The 18172-nt window shown below is 34.6% G+C and overlaps 3 protein-coding genes across 4 annotated transcripts in view; 2 read left to right on the top strand and 1 right to left on the bottom strand.

Moving 5' to 3' along the window:
- LOC105327649 (uncharacterized) overlaps window positions 1–9690 on the top strand; it is a 27355-nt gene extending 17665 nt beyond the window's left edge. Inside the window, exons 1-3 of one of the 2 annotated variants that reach the window (XM_066068003.1) lie at window positions 4853–5159; window positions 6842–7032; window positions 7154–9690. In XM_066068003.1, coding sequence (XP_065924075.1) covers window positions 6858–7032; window positions 7154–8532 — 1554 coding nt within the window. In that variant the 5' untranslated portion in view covers window positions 4853–5159; window positions 6842–6857 and the 3' untranslated portion in view covers window positions 8533–9690. Of the gene's footprint in view, window positions 1–4852; window positions 5160–6841; window positions 7033–7153 lie in introns of those variants that run through there. The other variant, XM_034473413.2, reaches the window with a different exon arrangement.
- On the bottom strand, window positions 9202–14297 carry LOC105327608 (uncharacterized). Its single transcript, XM_011428182.4, has 5 exons — window positions 14170–14297; window positions 12029–12235; window positions 11456–11563; window positions 10028–10135; window positions 9202–9845 (listed from the first exon to the last, which is right to left on the bottom strand). Exons 2-5 carry the CDS (start codon window positions 12071–12073, stop codon window positions 9315–9317), a joined length of 792 nt encoding a protein of 263 aa, XP_011426484.3. The 5' UTR covers window positions 12074–12235; window positions 14170–14297; the 3' UTR covers window positions 9202–9314.
- On the top strand, window positions 14144–18172 carry LOC105327606 (2-acylglycerol O-acyltransferase 2-A). Its single transcript, XM_011428181.4, has 5 exons — window positions 14144–14286; window positions 16027–16534; window positions 16770–16944; window positions 17083–17282; window positions 17871–18172. The coding sequence occupies exons 2-5, from the start codon at window positions 16045–16047 to the stop codon at window positions 18026–18028; spliced, it is 1023 nt and encodes a 340-aa protein (XP_011426483.3). The 5' UTR covers window positions 14144–14286; window positions 16027–16044; the 3' UTR covers window positions 18029–18172.

Below are 18172 nucleotides of genomic sequence, written 5' to 3'. Positions count from 1 at the left end.
TGCCGCATGATCTCAGGAATTTCTTCTGAATTCTTCAATCCGCTGCATATTTGGCAGATAATAAGAATGGGGTCCGGGGTATATTTACACAAAATTTCATTAGGATTGTGTGAAGGGCTCGGGAGTTAGAATTTTTTTCTACAGTACATGTCAAGCACGCCAATCGAAACTCAAATGTCCAAAAATTCATAACTCTCTTAAAAGTGAACGAATTGGTCTGGTAATTAGTACAGTAATCTAGAATGGTACTAGGTTGAAAATAAAGGTCCAAAATGAAAGATTCAGTCAAATCAGTCCAGAAAAACTTAATGATTTTGTGAATGGGGGGGGGGGGGGGTCGGTGTGTGTGGTGTGTAAATTTTATTTCCGCGTATAGGCTATAAGCGCCGTTTGATTCTTCTTAATTGTTCAATCCGCTGCATATTTGACAGACAATAAGAATGGGGTCCGAGGTTTATATTCACGAATAATTTTCATTAGAATTGAGTGAAGGACTCGGGAGTTAGATTTTTTTTGTTCAGTACATGTCAAACACGACGATAGAAACTCAAATGCCAAAAAGTTCATAACTCTGTTAATAATTAACGAATTGGTCTGGTAATTAGTACAGTAATCTAGAATGGTACTAGGTTGAAAATAAAGGTCCAAAATGAAAGATTCAGTCAAATCAGTCCAGAAAAACTTAATGATTTTGTGAATGGGGGGGGGGGGGGTCGGTGCGTGTAGTGTGTAAATTTTATTTCCGCGTATAGGCTATAAGCGCCGTTTGATTCTTCTTAATTCTTCAATCTGCTGCTAATTTGACAGACAATAAGAATGGGGTCCGAGGTTTATATTCACGAATTTTCATTAGAATTGAGTGAAGGGCTCGGGAGTTAGAATTTTTTGGTGAAGTACACGTCAAACATGCCGATTGAAACTCAAATGCCAAAAAGTTTATAACTCTGTTAATAATGAACGAATTGTACTAGTATTTAGTACAGTAATCTAGAATGGTACTAAGTTGAAATTAAAGGTCCAAGATCAAAGATCAAGTAAAATCGGGTCAGAAAAACTAAATGATTTTATGAATGGGGGGGGGGGGTGTCGGTCAGTGACTTCTATATGAAACGGAGAATATTAAATTCTAAATATCACATATTATGCAATTTCTATATAAAATACATATGTAAGAACAATGTATAAGCGTTGTTTTAAAGATGTAACTATTAATTTTTTTCAACATGTTAACTTTATTTCAGTATGAATACATAGCTATGGATCTCAATACACAAATACTGGGAAAAGCGCTATTATTGTAATTTCTTTACAAAATCAAAACGGAAAAGAACAGAATCCATCATTTTAAAGATAAAAAAATCTAATCTAAGCAAAAAGTAGTTAAAAAAAAATGGCGGCATTCGGGGCTTGAACCCGGGTCGCCTGGGCCATGTCCACGACTCTATCGACTGAGCTACTCAGACTCTCGCTTCAGAAATTTGACACTTGGTTTCTCTAGAATGCCTTGATCGATTTTAAAACAAAATACATATTCTGAATCAGTGAAAGGGTCACTATCATCTAATTGGAAAAAATATATTAAAACAAAAAGTTTAAAATTTTCATTTTTTAAATTTGCTTCCGGTGACAACCGGAAGCGACGGTCACCATTCTCTTGACCGAGGTACACGAGGATATTGCTAGATCTATCATCTCTGAAAATTTCAGTTCTCTATCTTCACTCGTTTTTGAGAAACATCGCCGACAAAATTGACTTTTAAAAATCGTAAAACGACGATAACTTCCGACCGGAAGTGAATTTTTGAAAATTCTTCCGGCGGTATAAAATTCATATCACTGGGCATCAGTCCTGAAAATTTGAAGGAAATCAAACGAGTCATCTCCGAGAAATCGCCTGCACAAAATTTGTAAGACAAAAAAAGAATAATAACTAGATTCGATCTCGTTGCGAGCAACGAGTGGGTCTTCCGTCCGATTTTTGAATAGATCAGATTAAACTTATCAATTCAAAGATAAAATCGTAGATCTAAGCGAAAAAAAAAAAAAAATTGCGGCACTCGAGGCTTGAACCCGGGTCGCCTGGGCCATGTCCACGACTATAACGACTGAGCTACTCGGACTCCGCTTCAGGACTTTGACGCTTAATTTCTCGAGAATGCCTTGATCGATTTTAAAACTAATTACATATTCTTAATCAGTAAAAGGGTCACTATAAGGTGTAAAAATTTCAAAGAAAAATATTAAAAAATAAAAAAGTCGAAAAATTCAATTTTTCAAATTTCCTTCCGGTGACGACCGGAAGTGACGGCGGACATTCTCTTGACCGAGGTACATTAGAAAAACGGTAGATCTATCATCTCTGAAAATTTCAGCTCTATATCTTTGCTCGTTTTTGAGAAACCCGACAGACAAAATTGACTTTTTAAAATCGTAAACGGACGATAACTTCTGACCGGAAGTGTTTTTTCAAAAAATAAAAATTATATATCAGGTTTAGATAAAAACACGTTTATATTGAAAATTTGAGCGAAATCGGCTAAGCAATCTCCGAGAAATCGTCTGCACAAAATCGGTAAGAAAAAAAAAGAATAATAATAAGAATAAGAAAAGTGAAAAAGAAACAATAGAATAATAGAAGGGTCTTCCGCTGAAGACGGAAGACCCTAATAACTAGATTCGATCTCGTTGCGAGCAACGAGTGGGTCTTCCGTCCAATTTTTGAAAAGATAAGTTTAAACTTATCAATTCAAAGATAAAATCGTAGATCTAAGCGAAAAAAAGAGAAAAAAATTTTGCGGCACTCGAGGCTTGAACCCGGGTCGCCTGGGCCATGTCCACGACTATAACGACTGAGCTACTCGGACTCCGCTTCAGAACTTTGACGCTTAATTTCTCGAGAATGCCTTGATCGATTTTAAAACTAATTACATATTCTTAATCAGTAAAAGGGTCACTATAAGGTTTAAAAATTTCAAAGAAAAATATTAAAAAATAAAAAAGTCGAAAAACTCAATTTTTGAAATTTCCTTCCGGTGACGACCGGAAGTGACGGCGGACATTCTCTATACCGAGGTACATTAGAAAAACGGTAGATCTATCATCTCTGAAAATTTCAGCCTTTTATCTTTACTCGTTTTTGAGAAACCCGACAGACAAAATTGACTTTTTAAAATCGTAAACGGACGATAACTTCTGACCGGAAGTGTTTTTTCAAAAATGAAAAAAAATGTATCAGCTTTAGATAAAAACACGTTTATATTGAAAATTTGAGCGAAATCGACCCAGCCATCTCCGAGAAATCTTCTGCACAAAATCGGTAAGAAAAAAAAAGAATAACTAGATTCGATCTCGTTGCGAGCAACGAGTGGGTCTTCCGTCCGATTTTTGAATAGATTAGATTAAACTTATCAATTCAAAGATAAAATCGTTGATCTAAGCGAAAAAAATGAAAAAAAATTTTGCGGCACTCGAGGCTTGAACCCGGGTCGCCTGGGCCATGTCCACGACTATATCGACTGAGCTACTCGGACTCTCGCTTCAGGACTTTGACGCTTAATTTCTCGAGAATGCCTCGATCGATTTTTAAACAAAGTACATATTCTGAATCAGTGAAAGGGTCACTATAAGGTGTAAAAATTTCAAAGAAAAATATTAAAAAATAAAAAAGTCGAAAAATTCAATTTTTCAAAATTCCTTCCGGTGACGACCAGAAGTGACGGCGGACATTCTCTTGACCGAGGTTCACCAGCAAAACGATAGATCTATCATCTCTGAAAATTTCAGCCTTTTATCTTTACTCGTTTTTGAGAAACTCGACAGACAAAATTGACTTTTAAAAATCGTAAACGGACGATAACTTCTGACCGGAAGGGTTTTTTCCAAAAATAAAAATTATATATCAGCTTTAGATAAAAACACGTTTATATTGAAAATTTGAGAGAAATCGACCAAGCCATCTCCGAGAAATCGTCTGCACAAAATCGGTAAGAAAAAAAAAGAATAATAATAAGAATAAGAAAAGTGAAAAAGAAACAATAGAATAATAGAAGGGTCTTCCGCTGAAGACGGAAGACCCTAATAAGAAAAGTGAAAAAGAAACATTACAATAATAGAAGGGTCTTCCGCTGAAGACGGAAGACCCTAATAATAATAGAATTGAAAAAGAAACCGAAGAATAATAGAAGGGTCTTCCGCTGAAGACGGAAGACCCTAATAATAGGGAAAAAGAAACAAAGCAAAAACAATAAGGTCTTCCGTTGGAAACGGAAGACCTTAATAATAGGGAAAAAGAAACCGAACGAAAACAATAAGGTCTTCCGTTGGAAAACGGAAGACCTTAATGATCGACCACGTATTTAGAATTTGTAAACTAAATAAAACTTGAAATTTAAAAAACCCAAAGATTTCCGTAATTTGTGAATAAAAAATATGGGTAAATAGCAGTCATAATAATCAGTTTAAGAGCATGTCTATGATGCTGTCTTAATTTGTCGTGAAGAGACTTCAGAAGCTAACATAGCTGAACTGTTTTTAGTCTGTTCTACTTTTTTAAGTCTATTCATTGATATGTCATTATGTTTTACGATATTGATTCAAAAATTTTCTAGTTTAATTTCCGGGAATTTTTATTTAGATTTTTTTATTTTTATTTTGAAAAGAATAGCAAGCTTCATTTTTCAAAATTCATATTTATATGCCTAAAACATGAAAACAATAATATTGTTCTAAATTTAGAGACAAGTCAAATGCTATAAAATAGAGTCTTACATAATCGTATCTTATCGACAATGCTGGTGATTGTTCATCTGTATCAATAATTTGACTAATTGATAATTTGTCGTAAAGGAATTTAAAGTTTCAAACAAAACACAGGTAGACTTAAAAACATTGTAGATTTTGTGGCTGATTATTGATAGTAATCTGTTCATTATTAACAATACCTTCAAGAATTGATCATAACTGACATAGGTTTCTTAACATTTTAACCTTGAGTTTGCATTTAAAAAGTAATAACTTGTGTCTTATTTGAAGACACAATATTTAGATAAATACGATACCTTTAAATCACCGCTTTCAATAGTGCTTAAAATAGAGCGCAGTGCGACAATTGTTGATACATGTATATCCAGTGAAAATACACCTGCCGTGAAGCACAGAAGGTAGGTACCAAACTGTTATAGAGCGACAATGCAACATTATTTTTATGTCTTGTTCATTGATCAACATTGTACAAATATATTATTTGATTGTTTGTAAGATATTTTTAAAAATCTATAAAAGTTGGTTTAAAATTAAAATGACCACAAAAAGAAGAAATTTCATTGTAGTTTGTTTAAAAAAGTTTTATGAAAGAGGATATAAAAGAGAAAGTAAAGATTTCGATTTTATCGTTAATGAAACCTATTTAATTCTAAAATATTATTTATTTTAGTGTTTATCTAATTACACATAATTTGGATATGTCACTATACATACAAATTTTCAACCGGGGGTAGGGGTGGGTGGGGAGTATGAATCCTTTCATTTGGATTCTCCTCAAATGTGTTCGGGTGCCTCACACAACGACAGATGTACGTGTATGAACGCACGTGCGCTATTTGTACCGAAATGAGCACTGAAAAAACGTACGTACAAGTACTCAACATTGCATTTACACTTAGTTTGGTAAAATTGAAAAAAAGAAATCTTTAAACGTAGCTAAGACATTGAGGGGTTTCAAATTACAACCGCCATTATTGATTTGATCATTTACAGAAATTTATATTCATCTTGAGTAACATTGCTTGATTGATTTGTACAAAATTAATCGAAAATTAAATAACTGACCCGAAAAATTTTCCATAAATAAATGGCCTTGTTATAATCTTCGATTTTCATTTCTTATCGAGACACCTCGGTTAATTCTAAGCTAACTTGGCAATGCTGTGTATGATCTTTTTTTTTATTTCATTTTTAATGTGAATGTATATTTGTTGTCAAACACTCAGTTATCATAACCTAATGGCTATGACGAAGTTTTAACATTTCTTCAATTCATAGTTGTGCTGTGAAGAGTGAAAGAATGTTCTAAATCTAAAAACAACTCATGAATACCGGTATGTTACTACAGAGAGTGGATCCTTACGTAATCTTTGTTTGTGGTTTTTCATCTGATAAAGTAGCGCCATACCGTTGCATGGGTGGAACCAAAACGTTATCAAATATAGGTTATTTAAACAATAAAATGCTTTCTTTGGGGATTCATTTGGGATATGAAGGTAGCAACATTGGAGAAAAAATACATAACCCACGTTAGCGGGTTATGTAATTTTTCCTGCAATGATCGCTACCTTCATAACCCGCATGAATCATCATAGAAAGTATTTTATTGTTTATATTAACATCTCTCTTTTAGCTAATTAATAAATTGATTATGAAAAATAAGTAAAAATCACTAAATTACTGTTAATGTACATAAGTACGTTAGCTAGAAGAAACAGAATTAACTATAAGTTTTCGTAAGAAATTAAATAGAGGGAATAATACTTGGTAGATGTAAATATAACTGGTTTAAGGAGTAGAGATGTTTCCAAACATTAGTTTAAACATAAATAGTCATACCATGCATGTTAAACCACATACATTACCTGTAAGAAGAACTCGGTATCTGTTAGCTGAAATATGTATCGCTACAAACAGAACGCTCTGCAATATATATGTACTTCGATTATCTGAAAAAAGCAAATAAGCTCTTCAATTAAAAGCCAACAAATGTGAAACAAAAAGAAATATGATGGGAAAGAATCAATAATATCTCGTTGGATGTGTCTAAAATTTTGCATTAAAAATGTTATTTTTCTAGGGACAATTGAAAGAAGATGGACTCCAGTTGTTGTTGCTGTTCGAAAGTTTTGGACGAAATCTTCAAATTGAAAGAAGTAGTAGAAAAACTCTTATTTGCATTTAATAACAGAGAGACATTCCACGATGAGGAACGGCCAAAGAAAAAACGCCGCCATAATTCAAATCGTTGTCCGGAGAGTTCGTTCAAAGGTAATCGAGTAATATTGATTTTTACAATAATGTCGTTTTAAACAATAATTTGATTTTCTCATTAATGGATTATATATACTGAGTATGCGTTTACAAATATGTTTTCTTTTCATTCGGAAAGAGTATGTTCACCAAGAAGTATTACAGGAAAATTATCAGAAGATTGTATGTGGGCTTGACTTCTCAAAAGGACACGTATTAGACAGACTTCTTCAGAGCGATGCCATATCGGAATCAGACCACGAGACAATATTGAATCTTGGTCAGAAAAGAAAAGATCAAAACAGATACATCATTCATCGTTTCCGGCACTATGGTACAGACAAATTTGAGACTTTATTAGAATCTCTCAAAGAAGAATATCCAAAATTACTGAGTGATCTTAAATCAACATATCAAGAAAAACTGGAAACATCTGGCAACAGAAAATGTCTTTTCTGTACCATCCAAAATATGGTTGATATTTCTGATGTTCTTGATCCTCTTTTTGAAAACAAACTCATCGATGACACAATCATAGAGAGGAGACTTAACTGTACATCTTTGGCACCAGCTATTCTCTGGAAACAACTGTTCGACCAACTCAAGAAAGCATCATTGGATGATAGATGTAAGGAGGTTTTCGTTGAAACTCTTGCCACAAAGTACAAAGAAATCGCAATGTCTGTAAAATCTGTTGATTTTCAAACACTTTTCGGCTGCCTGTGTCGCCAGCAAAAGAACGCACCTGCTTGTGGTTTTCAGACAGACGGATCTGGAAGTTTGTCAGATGTCAGCTCCATAAGCACGATGGATGGAAGACCACTAAGCGAAAATAAGGTTCGAGATTTGCAGAGAGTGGGCTCATTTAAAATATCCCATGGGTTTTCTTTACAAAGGGAAGAAAACGAAAGTTTTTCGAGCTTATCAAGCCATGAAAAAGAAGAAAACGATGAAAAAGCGACTATTCCTGAAAAATATGAAAAGACCTTTTCAACCTTTAAAAATCAACCAATAAGTTGTCCAATGGACGATGCTCAAATTCCCTCCACTGATGACTTTGTTAAATTTAATGAAAAAGATGAAATAAAGATAAATAAAGAAGAAGTGAAAAATACAGAATTTTTGCATTTAGTTAGAGAACCTTTCTCACAACCAGTTGAACCACGATTCCACGGTGACAATTCAAAATCAACTATTCCCGTCCCACGACCTAGAAACTTCAAACCCAACTTTCCATTGGATATCAATAACCAATCGCAGCTCTCTGATAAAGAAACAGTTTCTCCAGCCATTATAGAGACGGTACCGGAACTTTCGCCTGGAAGTTCGAATCAATCTCCGACCAAGAAGATAAATACTTCTCTCAAATTGTCGAGCTCATTCCGGCTTCCCTCCAGAACCGATCGAAGACGTTATGGAATATCTGTTCAACAGGCAGAACAGTTCATACACTGGATATCTCAAGACGACGAGAACAAATCTAGTGACAGACGGTCTAATAGATATAGGACGGCCTAACATATCAAAGAAGTGAAGCGTTTGGTGCGAGGTGCAGCATACGTACAATGGCAATCCAATTATCGTTGGCTTATTGTCGGTCCAAAGATTGTGAATGTAATAATCATATTCAAATGTAAAAGAAAATATTTACTCATTACTCATATAATTAAAGTCCAAACTGAGTTAAAATAATCCTAACAAGTAATAAAATAATAATAAATAACAGAAAGCCTTTTCAAAACCATACCGGTTTCATTGTTTTGAGCAATTACCAAAAGTGACAGATACATAGGTACATACATTTACTTGATGTTATATGACGTCAAATGATTATTTGAAATGGTTATTACTCAAATCTCCTGAAGATTACAATGAAACCGGTAGAGTTTTGGATGGGCTTTCTGCTATCTAATATAGTTATACATATATTGTAAAATATATTAATAAATGTACACCAGTATTATGTGGTCAAGGCGATCTCCACGTAAGAAAATAAAAACTTGCTCTATCTTTCTCGTTCTGTCCTCATCATTATTTTCATTTCATATGATTTGTTTATGCTGTATCTTGTTTATTTTACCGGTATATTATATACATGATTTAATTTCATATTCGTTTCAAATATTTGTTATACATGAAATTAGAAAAAAAAAGAAATCTATTAATAAGCAATCTAAAACTTAAGACGTATTTGCAATATTTAATTTTTAAAAGATGATTTGGTTATATGAGAATTGCAAACCGAAAAGCATAATGTTCTGAAAGATTAAATGCATGTACACAGAAAAAAATCACTGTCTCTACGGTTGACGAAGGTGGGGGGTTTCCTGTCTCATGGGAACAGGAACGGCAACTTCCTGACTGTTGTCGCTCCGTTTGCGGAAGTGACCGTGTCCGTGGTGCTTCAGCTGAGGAATTCCTTGCTGTAGAGGCTGAGGAACGAGAAATGGCCTGTGTTCTGATCCTCCCGCCTGAACTGGAAATGCGTGCTGTCCATGCGCACCATGACCGGAAGCACTAAATTCGGGTTTTTTGGTCGGTACTCCAAATTCCTCATGCTCTTTGAAATGCTCCTGGAATTCAGGTTTCTTTGTGGGAATTCTGAACGGTCTTGGTCGCACATGTTCGCCGCTGTCGAAATATATTTTGTGTGGGACAGGTTGACCGGGCGGAGGAGGGGCAGCAAATATGGAGGACTCGTCGGTGTCGGTGCTGATCTCGGTGGGTCGTACCACGTAGACCTTGCTGGTTCTACAGAGTTTGCCGACAATAGGACCCACTCGTCTGATAAACTGGCTAAACAAGGCTTCGTCCCTCATTATTATTGGTGACTAGAATCAGAATTAATAATTATTTCACAAAAACGTTCCAAATTATCACCGATGCGTTAAATCAAAAGGAATATCGAAATTAACGTTTGAAATGTTTTACAGGAAAGAATACAGTTATGCTTCGATGCGATTACAATTAGATTGCAATTACTAATTAGTATGAAAGAGCTTGACATGCATACCACGGTTTCCATGACAGCAATCTTGCCGTCCTGATCCAGGCTCCATTCTGGGTCGTAGTTAGTGATGTAACATGATCTCAAATCGACGTCACGTAACGCCGTCACACCCTGTAGAAGAAAATGTTTTAATCAAGTATGTAAACTTATATTACAAAATGTTAATTTCTTAAAGACTGAAATTTATATTAAGATTGTACATGAATATCGCACTAATTTAATCAGTTTTAATTTATTTTTTGATGAACGGACTCATCATACCAATTTCACAATACCGCATCCGCACAACAAAGAATGCATGTAGATTTACTAGTAACATTTTGTTGTTGTTTCTTATCAAGATTGTCTAAAAGGTTTGTTGTTTTTTTTAAATCAAAAACGTGTCCTATTTAGCTTGGACTGGCTATCAAAAGTGACCTTTCTTGCAGTTGCTTTTGACAACATCAATCAGTGCCATAAAGTCTCTTAGTTACAATTCACTAAGCAAAGCATAGTCTAAAACAAGACTTATGTCAAACTCTCCGGACTTTATTCATGTCTACCGTGCCTGACTGCTTTCTGTCGGGTTTAGGCAGAAACAATTCAAATACATTTCCATGTATTTCAAGTTCCTCCGTACAATATAAATAGTACCAATAGGCTTGGATACCAAAGTATCTGGTTCTAATAAGGAACAAATAATACGGTATCCCGGATTTCTGTTGACCAGATAGAATGGATTATCATAATACAGATACCGATTATCTGACTGTGTATACTTCATTGTAATAAAGGACAAATTGATGGGATCCCGTCAAAGTAACCGTACACCACACCCAGGAAGATGACGGAATTACCGGGATCGTTACATAAAAGAGTTGACCAGTTGTTATTTTTAGATTGGAATGGCCCCAAATGTCTCAAAACCAATAATGATGCCTTATACTCACAATACTATACTTATATAAATAAGTGTTTATTAAAAATAAAAATAATAATGTAATCTTAAGACGGTCAGTTTAGCTGCATTTTGAAAAATTTTCATTTTGCTGTAAAACATGTTATTGTGATATTTAATGGACATGTAGTTATGATAAATAATTTTTTTATATTATTTATTTCATCATTTCTATGGAATATACTTCTCAAATAAATGAATTTTTGTACACAATAACACAGTTTTCTTTTATCATAGCTTTTAAACAGGTTTCCAACAAGTTAATAAACAATAGAAGTTTATAAACCTTTCATTTTTATGCCATAGAGATGGTTATTTCAATTTTGCAATATAAAATTAAAACCATTTTGAATTAAACATATGTTGATCGCATACTGCATACTTCTCTTTTACATCATATCTTGCATCATATCGAAAACTTCACAAACTATTTTCCATCTTCATCATTATTATGATTATCACGATCATCATGTCCACAACACAAGTATACTTACGTGGGCCTGGTCGCTATACTGTAAGTCAGTGTTCCTCTCCACAGCATCAAACACGGACTGGGGCTCGGAGGAAATCGGGAAAGGTCGGAAATAACGACCTTCACAGCACTGTGGAAAAAGAATGATAAATGACTGACCAAAATACATTACTTTTTTGTTTTATTGATATTCATAGTTAACATTTACACTCTACATTATTAACACTTTATAGTAAAGGATGCTCGTATATTTTTTTTTGACAATTTGCTTTAATTATAAGCAATAAATTTAAGAATGTAACAGAATCCAATACAAATAAGTTAATTATTAAGTAGTTTTTTTAATTTTACCCTTATTTTCTTAGCTTTGATTATGACTTTTGAAGAGATTTTATTATTATTTTTTTTGGTCACTATAATTTTAACAGAATTATTCAGTAGAATGAAATCTTGAAAAGGACGCATTGTTTTGTTTTTAACCAAATTTTTCATCATTAATTTGCTTAATTTTGATTATCTCTCTATCGCAGTGTGTTATTCTAAGAATATTAAAATTAACTCCAAATCACATTAACTACTGATATCTAAATCCTACCAGAAAAACTCCAATAAAATTCACTACGAAATAAAAGCCATCCATTGTTTTAAATCTCTTTGCAAACTTCAGAAATCTCCGCTCTCTTATAGTCCGTCTGTATCCCGAGAAACGCCGAGTTTTCGTTTTATCCAATGGTAATTCAGGGTTTGCTGGAAGCTTGATAACAATGCTCCAAGTGTTTGTGAACCGAGGGGATTCATAAAGCTAAAGTAAACATACAAATGATTAAGCTCAGGTACTTAGCTATTCATTACAGATTTCTAATTTAAGAAAACGTTTTAATTGCTTTTCATTTCAGGGGGCTTACAATGGATTTGGGAGCAAGCTGGATTTGTACCCAAACTGACGGGAATGAGTGATTTGCGATTCCGGGTACAAAGGGTTGGGTTCGATTGTATTAGACTGATAAAACCAGCTTTCTTAATTGAAGCAGATTTATGTCCCTGTATCAATTAACAAATAAAAAACACACCATTCCCTCCAATTCTGCTATACCACACATATATAAAACAGTCTCGTAAATTTTACGGACCGATTCAGCTTTTTCCTTACCGAAGCTACCCGAGTTTTAAGATGATAATGCATATCAGCTGAAGAGATAAATTGTTTAGAAGACACAGGTTGAGCGATTGGAGAGTTTGTTGCCAGATCTTTCAGCAATCAGCTTTAGCTATATTCGCATATCACGGAAAACAAAGAGCCTTTTCTGGACCTTTTTGAAATTTATTATTGGCCTAAGCGATATGTGACAGTTGTTATTTTGCGACTATCTGAAATGGACCGCCTTCCTTTGAATTCCCCTATCATCCCCTGGGTTATTTACCCTATTTGTCATAGCGCCCCCTTGAGATCGGCACCTCGTATTTTTCTCGGTAAACAAGTTATTGCTCTTGAAGAAATGTATGATTCACCTTACGACCAGGGTTTTAATTCATTCAAAGCGTCCGTTATCGTGTTTAATGTACCCAGCGTAAACTAAGATTAATATACTGTAATCAGCTACTACACATAATAATTGGACATGTACAATGCACCAGTCATCAAGGCCTTAAAAGTATGCACTATAAATAAATAACTGAATAAAGATTAATTAAGTGCATGCCCTTCGAATCGCGGAAAATTGGAAAAAATTCCTACAAGTGTTAGTTCATGACAATTTTTCTCCCCTTTCCGTTAAAAAATAATATGAAACCATGAACAACCGTTCCGTAATTTTGTGTAATTTTTATACACAATTTCAAAGTTAAATACTCTCTGAAACTGTTCGTCTATTTTTCGACGTTATATGTATTACTTTGCTTCATTGCATGGTAGTAGCTACTTTTTTTTATATTCAATTGTTAATCCATTTTACTTGTAAATACTTTATGAACGGATGATTTTTTTTTCAATTTGATTAAAATGTCATTATCACGAATTGCTTTAGTACATGTATCTGATTTTTGAAAGGAGATGAAATGGTCAACAAATTACTCAAAAGGGTTTCCTTAAAGAAGAAGAAGATTAAAATACAATTCATTTCAAATATTTTGTTCAATTATATGTATTTGATAATGTTAGAATACAAGTTTGCAATAGCACAGTTTCCTACTCTTTCTTATTTTAACAAACGACAAGAATTTTTTGACTATTTTTATCTCCTTAAGAGCTCTGTTTAAATAACGATATTGGAAAATGATCAAATTTTAAAACTAAAATATTAGGATTTTTTCTTTACTAAATGTTAGTTTACGGCCAAAAATACCATATGTCAAGTTTAGGCAGACCTAATAGTTAATTTGTTGGCCTCCTTAAATGTGTTTTTTTACTATCTCATTAATATATCATTAGGAAAAGATGCGTCTTTTAATTCCTTTTCCCTTTTTTTCTCAAGATTGAATTTAAATCAAAAAAATGCTTCATTGTAAATTACAGACGAAAATGTTGTGAAAATTAAATCGCTGTGTCTCTATTCACGAGACTTAAATGACAAAGAGACAAGCCCCCCCCCCCCCCCCCCCCCCTCCCAACCAAAAAGAAAAATATTAGGACCCCTCAAAACCCTCACAAAACATGACATTATGATGACGCGTATTGAATTTTGTACTGCGTAGATCTGACTGCACAGCACGCAGCAGACGTAATCACTTGTAACATACAGCTGTCTTCAAAACCCTGGATCCACCTCCCCGGCTTCCTTATCAGGAACGTGTTCCTTGGACTGTTACCTGCACAAATAATCAGCACACTTCCTTGGAACAGGACACACGGTGTTTGTAAGTAACAAACTGCACACCTATAGCTTTATATTCCTTCCCAAGTCTCTGTCACAGTGAACATTTGTGTCAATGTATGCGTGCACAATTTATTGACAGTTAGTTTTTCTTAGCAGCAAAAATGCATGGAAGGGGTTCTCTTTGGGGAAAAGTTTGTTCGGTGTTTGGACGTTTCAGTGTCCACAGTTGGCACGCGTGCGGTATACCCTCTACACATGAACATGTGTCAGTGTATATGTACGAACTGTAAAACAAATCTCTACACTTTCCATACAATACATGTAGTAATGTGTACACACACATGTATAAGTCACGAAGTACACATGCATTAAACAGCTGATTTCGAGAAAGTTCAATGACTGGCCTGCTATGTTATGAGTTTTTTATGTAACGCTGTACACCGTTTACACTGTTCACTTTGTACACAAAGTTGTGTGGGCGAGTATGATGCATTGTTCAAACATCAGCTAAAGGAAGACAAATTTTATCATTAACAGGCGCATTTGGTCCAAGATGTGCAAGTCCTTATCTGCAAAACGAAATCACACTGGGCACATTTAAGAATTCATTTTTTAAAACTTTTGTTTTTAAAGTTCAAGTTTCCCCCCATTAAATTCAAAAATGCAATTATTTAAAAACAAAACTAATATAGAATGCATATTCAATGATAAGTACACATGTCATGATAAAAATGGCGAAGAACGGTTTGTTTACATTGTGAAATATAGGGCATACGGCTATTGATTTTTTAGCTATTTGTGCACATTGTATATTTTCAAAGTCTTAAATTTGATATGACAAATGTTATTTAATATCATGTATATAACCAAGGTAAACAAGAACAATGCAGGAGTTAAAATTACATTTGTCATATCAAATTAAAGACATTGAAAATATACTGCCGGTAGTAAGTGGTACCAGTTTCCAATCAGTTCTAATGAGGAAACAGGACAAGGTGCTAATTTGGACTTTTTAAAATACCTAAAAAATTCAAGTTCTTTTATATCTGTCAATTGACGCTTCTACAAAATTCCCAAGATGACACACTTACACAAATTACAAATGCATTTCCACACATTAATCAGTACATTTAAATGTAAGCAACAACACTTTTGTACATGCATAATGTACTATAGTATATAAACTATATATTAAGAGGGTTATTATATATAAATGGTACGTGCGAAATACTGTAATAAGACAAGTGGAGCGATACTTAAACATGACTAAGCTTACAGTGTATCACATGAACTAGGCTTTCTTATTCAGAAATTCACTCAAGAGAGCAGTCAACCCTATTCAGCTGTCAACAGTATTACTTAATCATTCATTTGCTACAAATATAAGCTAAATGGATGCGATAAGTAACATATACAAGTAACTTCAACGATTGTACTTTTTAAGATTAAGCATTTTTTTAAAGTTTAATATTGTACATGAACCACGATGTTTATTTTCCCGTCATTTTTTCGTCTATATATTTTCTTTTATTTCCGTATGTTTTATAATCGACCCCACCCACTTCAATCTAAGGTGATATTGATTACATTCACTCAGATTTTTAGATATATAAAAATAAACGTAGAGCAGTTTTATTAAAACAGATGCTTTTCTCTGATCTTTTGATAATCAAACGATAAATCGATAAATATATGGTTAGCAAATCACACTGCAACACTTACAGTGCAGCAACTTTGTTGAAACTTCACTAACTGAACAGTGTTTTAATATCATCTTTAGACTAGCTGAGGGATCAACATGCCGAGGATCCTGGGAATAGAGTTAGCTCCCCTCCACATACCGATGGAGCGGCGACTACAGACTCTGGCTGTGCAGCAATGGACGCTATCCTTCTTGTTCCTGGGCTTTGGATGTCTGATTCTGATGATTTACCTATTGTTCACGTCATTATACTGGATTCCTCTATGTTACCTGGTGTACTACCTGTACGACAGGAAGACCTCGGCCCGAGGCGGCAGAAGATGGCAGTGGATCCGGGAATGGCCCGTTTGGAAATACTTTCAGCAATACTTTCCTATTACCTTGATTAAAACAGTGGAGTTAGACCCAAAGAAGAACTATATAATGGGGTTTCATCCCCATGGAATTCTTAGTGTCAGTGCTTTCTGTCATTTTGCGACGGAAGGGTCGGGATGGAGTAAAATATTTCCAGGAATAACGCCGTATTTACTGGTACTTCCGGGCCATTTCCAGTTTCCGGTTTACAGAGATTACTTCATGGCTGGTGGTAAGTTCACTTATAATGGGCTTCAGCACATGGTTCCAAGAGGGCATATTTCCTGGTGAAGCTCAACATATGATAGACTTGCTTGTATATGATATGAAGATGGCATTGAGAAAGATTTCAACTGACTTCAACAATTATCAAAGTCAATGCCAAGAAAGTGTAGTTACTAAAACTGTGAAATGAATAAAACCAGCATTTTGTTTTATGCTTTACATGTACTTCCAAACTATTTCAGGAGCAGTGGAAGCGTCATCAGAGAGCATGAAATTTCTTCTAACGAAGCACGGAACCGGAAATGCACTCGGTCTCGTGGTGGGCGGGGCATTAGAAGCATTGGAAGCTTTTCCCGGAAAATTTAATTTAAAGCTTGCTAAGAAAAAAGGTTTCATCAAAGTGGCACTCACAACGGGGTAACTTATAGCGATTTTACTGTTGCTCTGAATATTTTTGTTGCCTACGTGTAGATTTTAATGTCGTTGATATTTGCAATATACTTTTATTTGCTACTATGTACACTTGCGAAAAATTCTGTTTTGATATATTAACAGGGCATGTTTAGTTCCCGTGTTTTCTTTTGGTGAACACGAATTGTTCGTACAAGCGGAGAATCCCGAGGGGTCCCGATTGAGAAATATTCAAAACTGGCTAACGAAATACACCGGATTTTCTCCCCCTGTTTTTCACGGCAGAGGCATGTTCAACTATACGTTTGGTCTTGTTCCATATAGAATACCAGTTTACACAGTGGGTAAGAAATGTTCTTGGATCTTTATCAAAATGTCAATCTAATGGCTGAAACATAATCATTGAAGCCTTGGTAAGGTAGAATCAATTCAATAAATAGTAAATTTTGATATGATATTAAATTACTGTGGAATCATTAAAATTCGTGGTGGCTCAATTTTCGTGGTATTCGTGGGTAGCCCTCGCCCATGAAATTACATCCTCAACGAAAACTAATTATAAAAGGTTTGGCTTACCTACTGAAACTGAAAACTGACTCATCCATGAAATAAGATCCCCACGAACAAGCAAAAAACCACAATCCACGAAAATTGGCCCCCACGAAATTAAATGATTCCACAGTAGTTAAATATGGAAGAAATATTTGTTGATTTAAAATTGACATATAACATACGTACATGTACTTAATCAGACGAAAAAATGTTATCATTTCTTAAATAGGCTTTATTTACGGAAACAGTGTCTATGGTTTAGCATGTTGATGATAAATAAAAATGGTTTCACTTTTGGTAATCACAAAAAAGGAAGAAGAGGTTTAAAAAAAATCTCGATGCTAAGATATAGGATTGAAAAGAGCAACATTTTCTTTCAGTTGGAGCTCCAATAGAGGTACAAAAGGACGACAACCCATCCCAAGAGAAGATCGACGAACTTCATAAAACTTACCTAAAGGAATTAGAAAAGCTGTTTGAGACACACAAGACCAAGTATGGTGTCGCCGAAGACAAACATATACATTTCATTGAATGATACGGCGGACATTGGCCTTGATGTTGCCATTATGTCCTAGGATATGTTCTGATTCCACTGCATACAGACCAGCATATATGCTCTTTGTGCTTTATAAGTGTATTGAGACGTTACGAATGCATAATATAAATGCATTTTTTTTCA

This window comes from Magallana gigas, chromosome 8 (assembly GCF_963853765.1).
Source record: "Magallana gigas chromosome 8, xbMagGiga1.1, whole genome shotgun sequence".
Lineage (NCBI taxonomy): Eukaryota > Metazoa > Mollusca > Bivalvia > Ostreida > Ostreidae > Magallana > Magallana gigas.
Note: the sequence above shows the minus strand (reverse complement) of the source record. Positions and strands in the feature narration are given on the sequence as shown.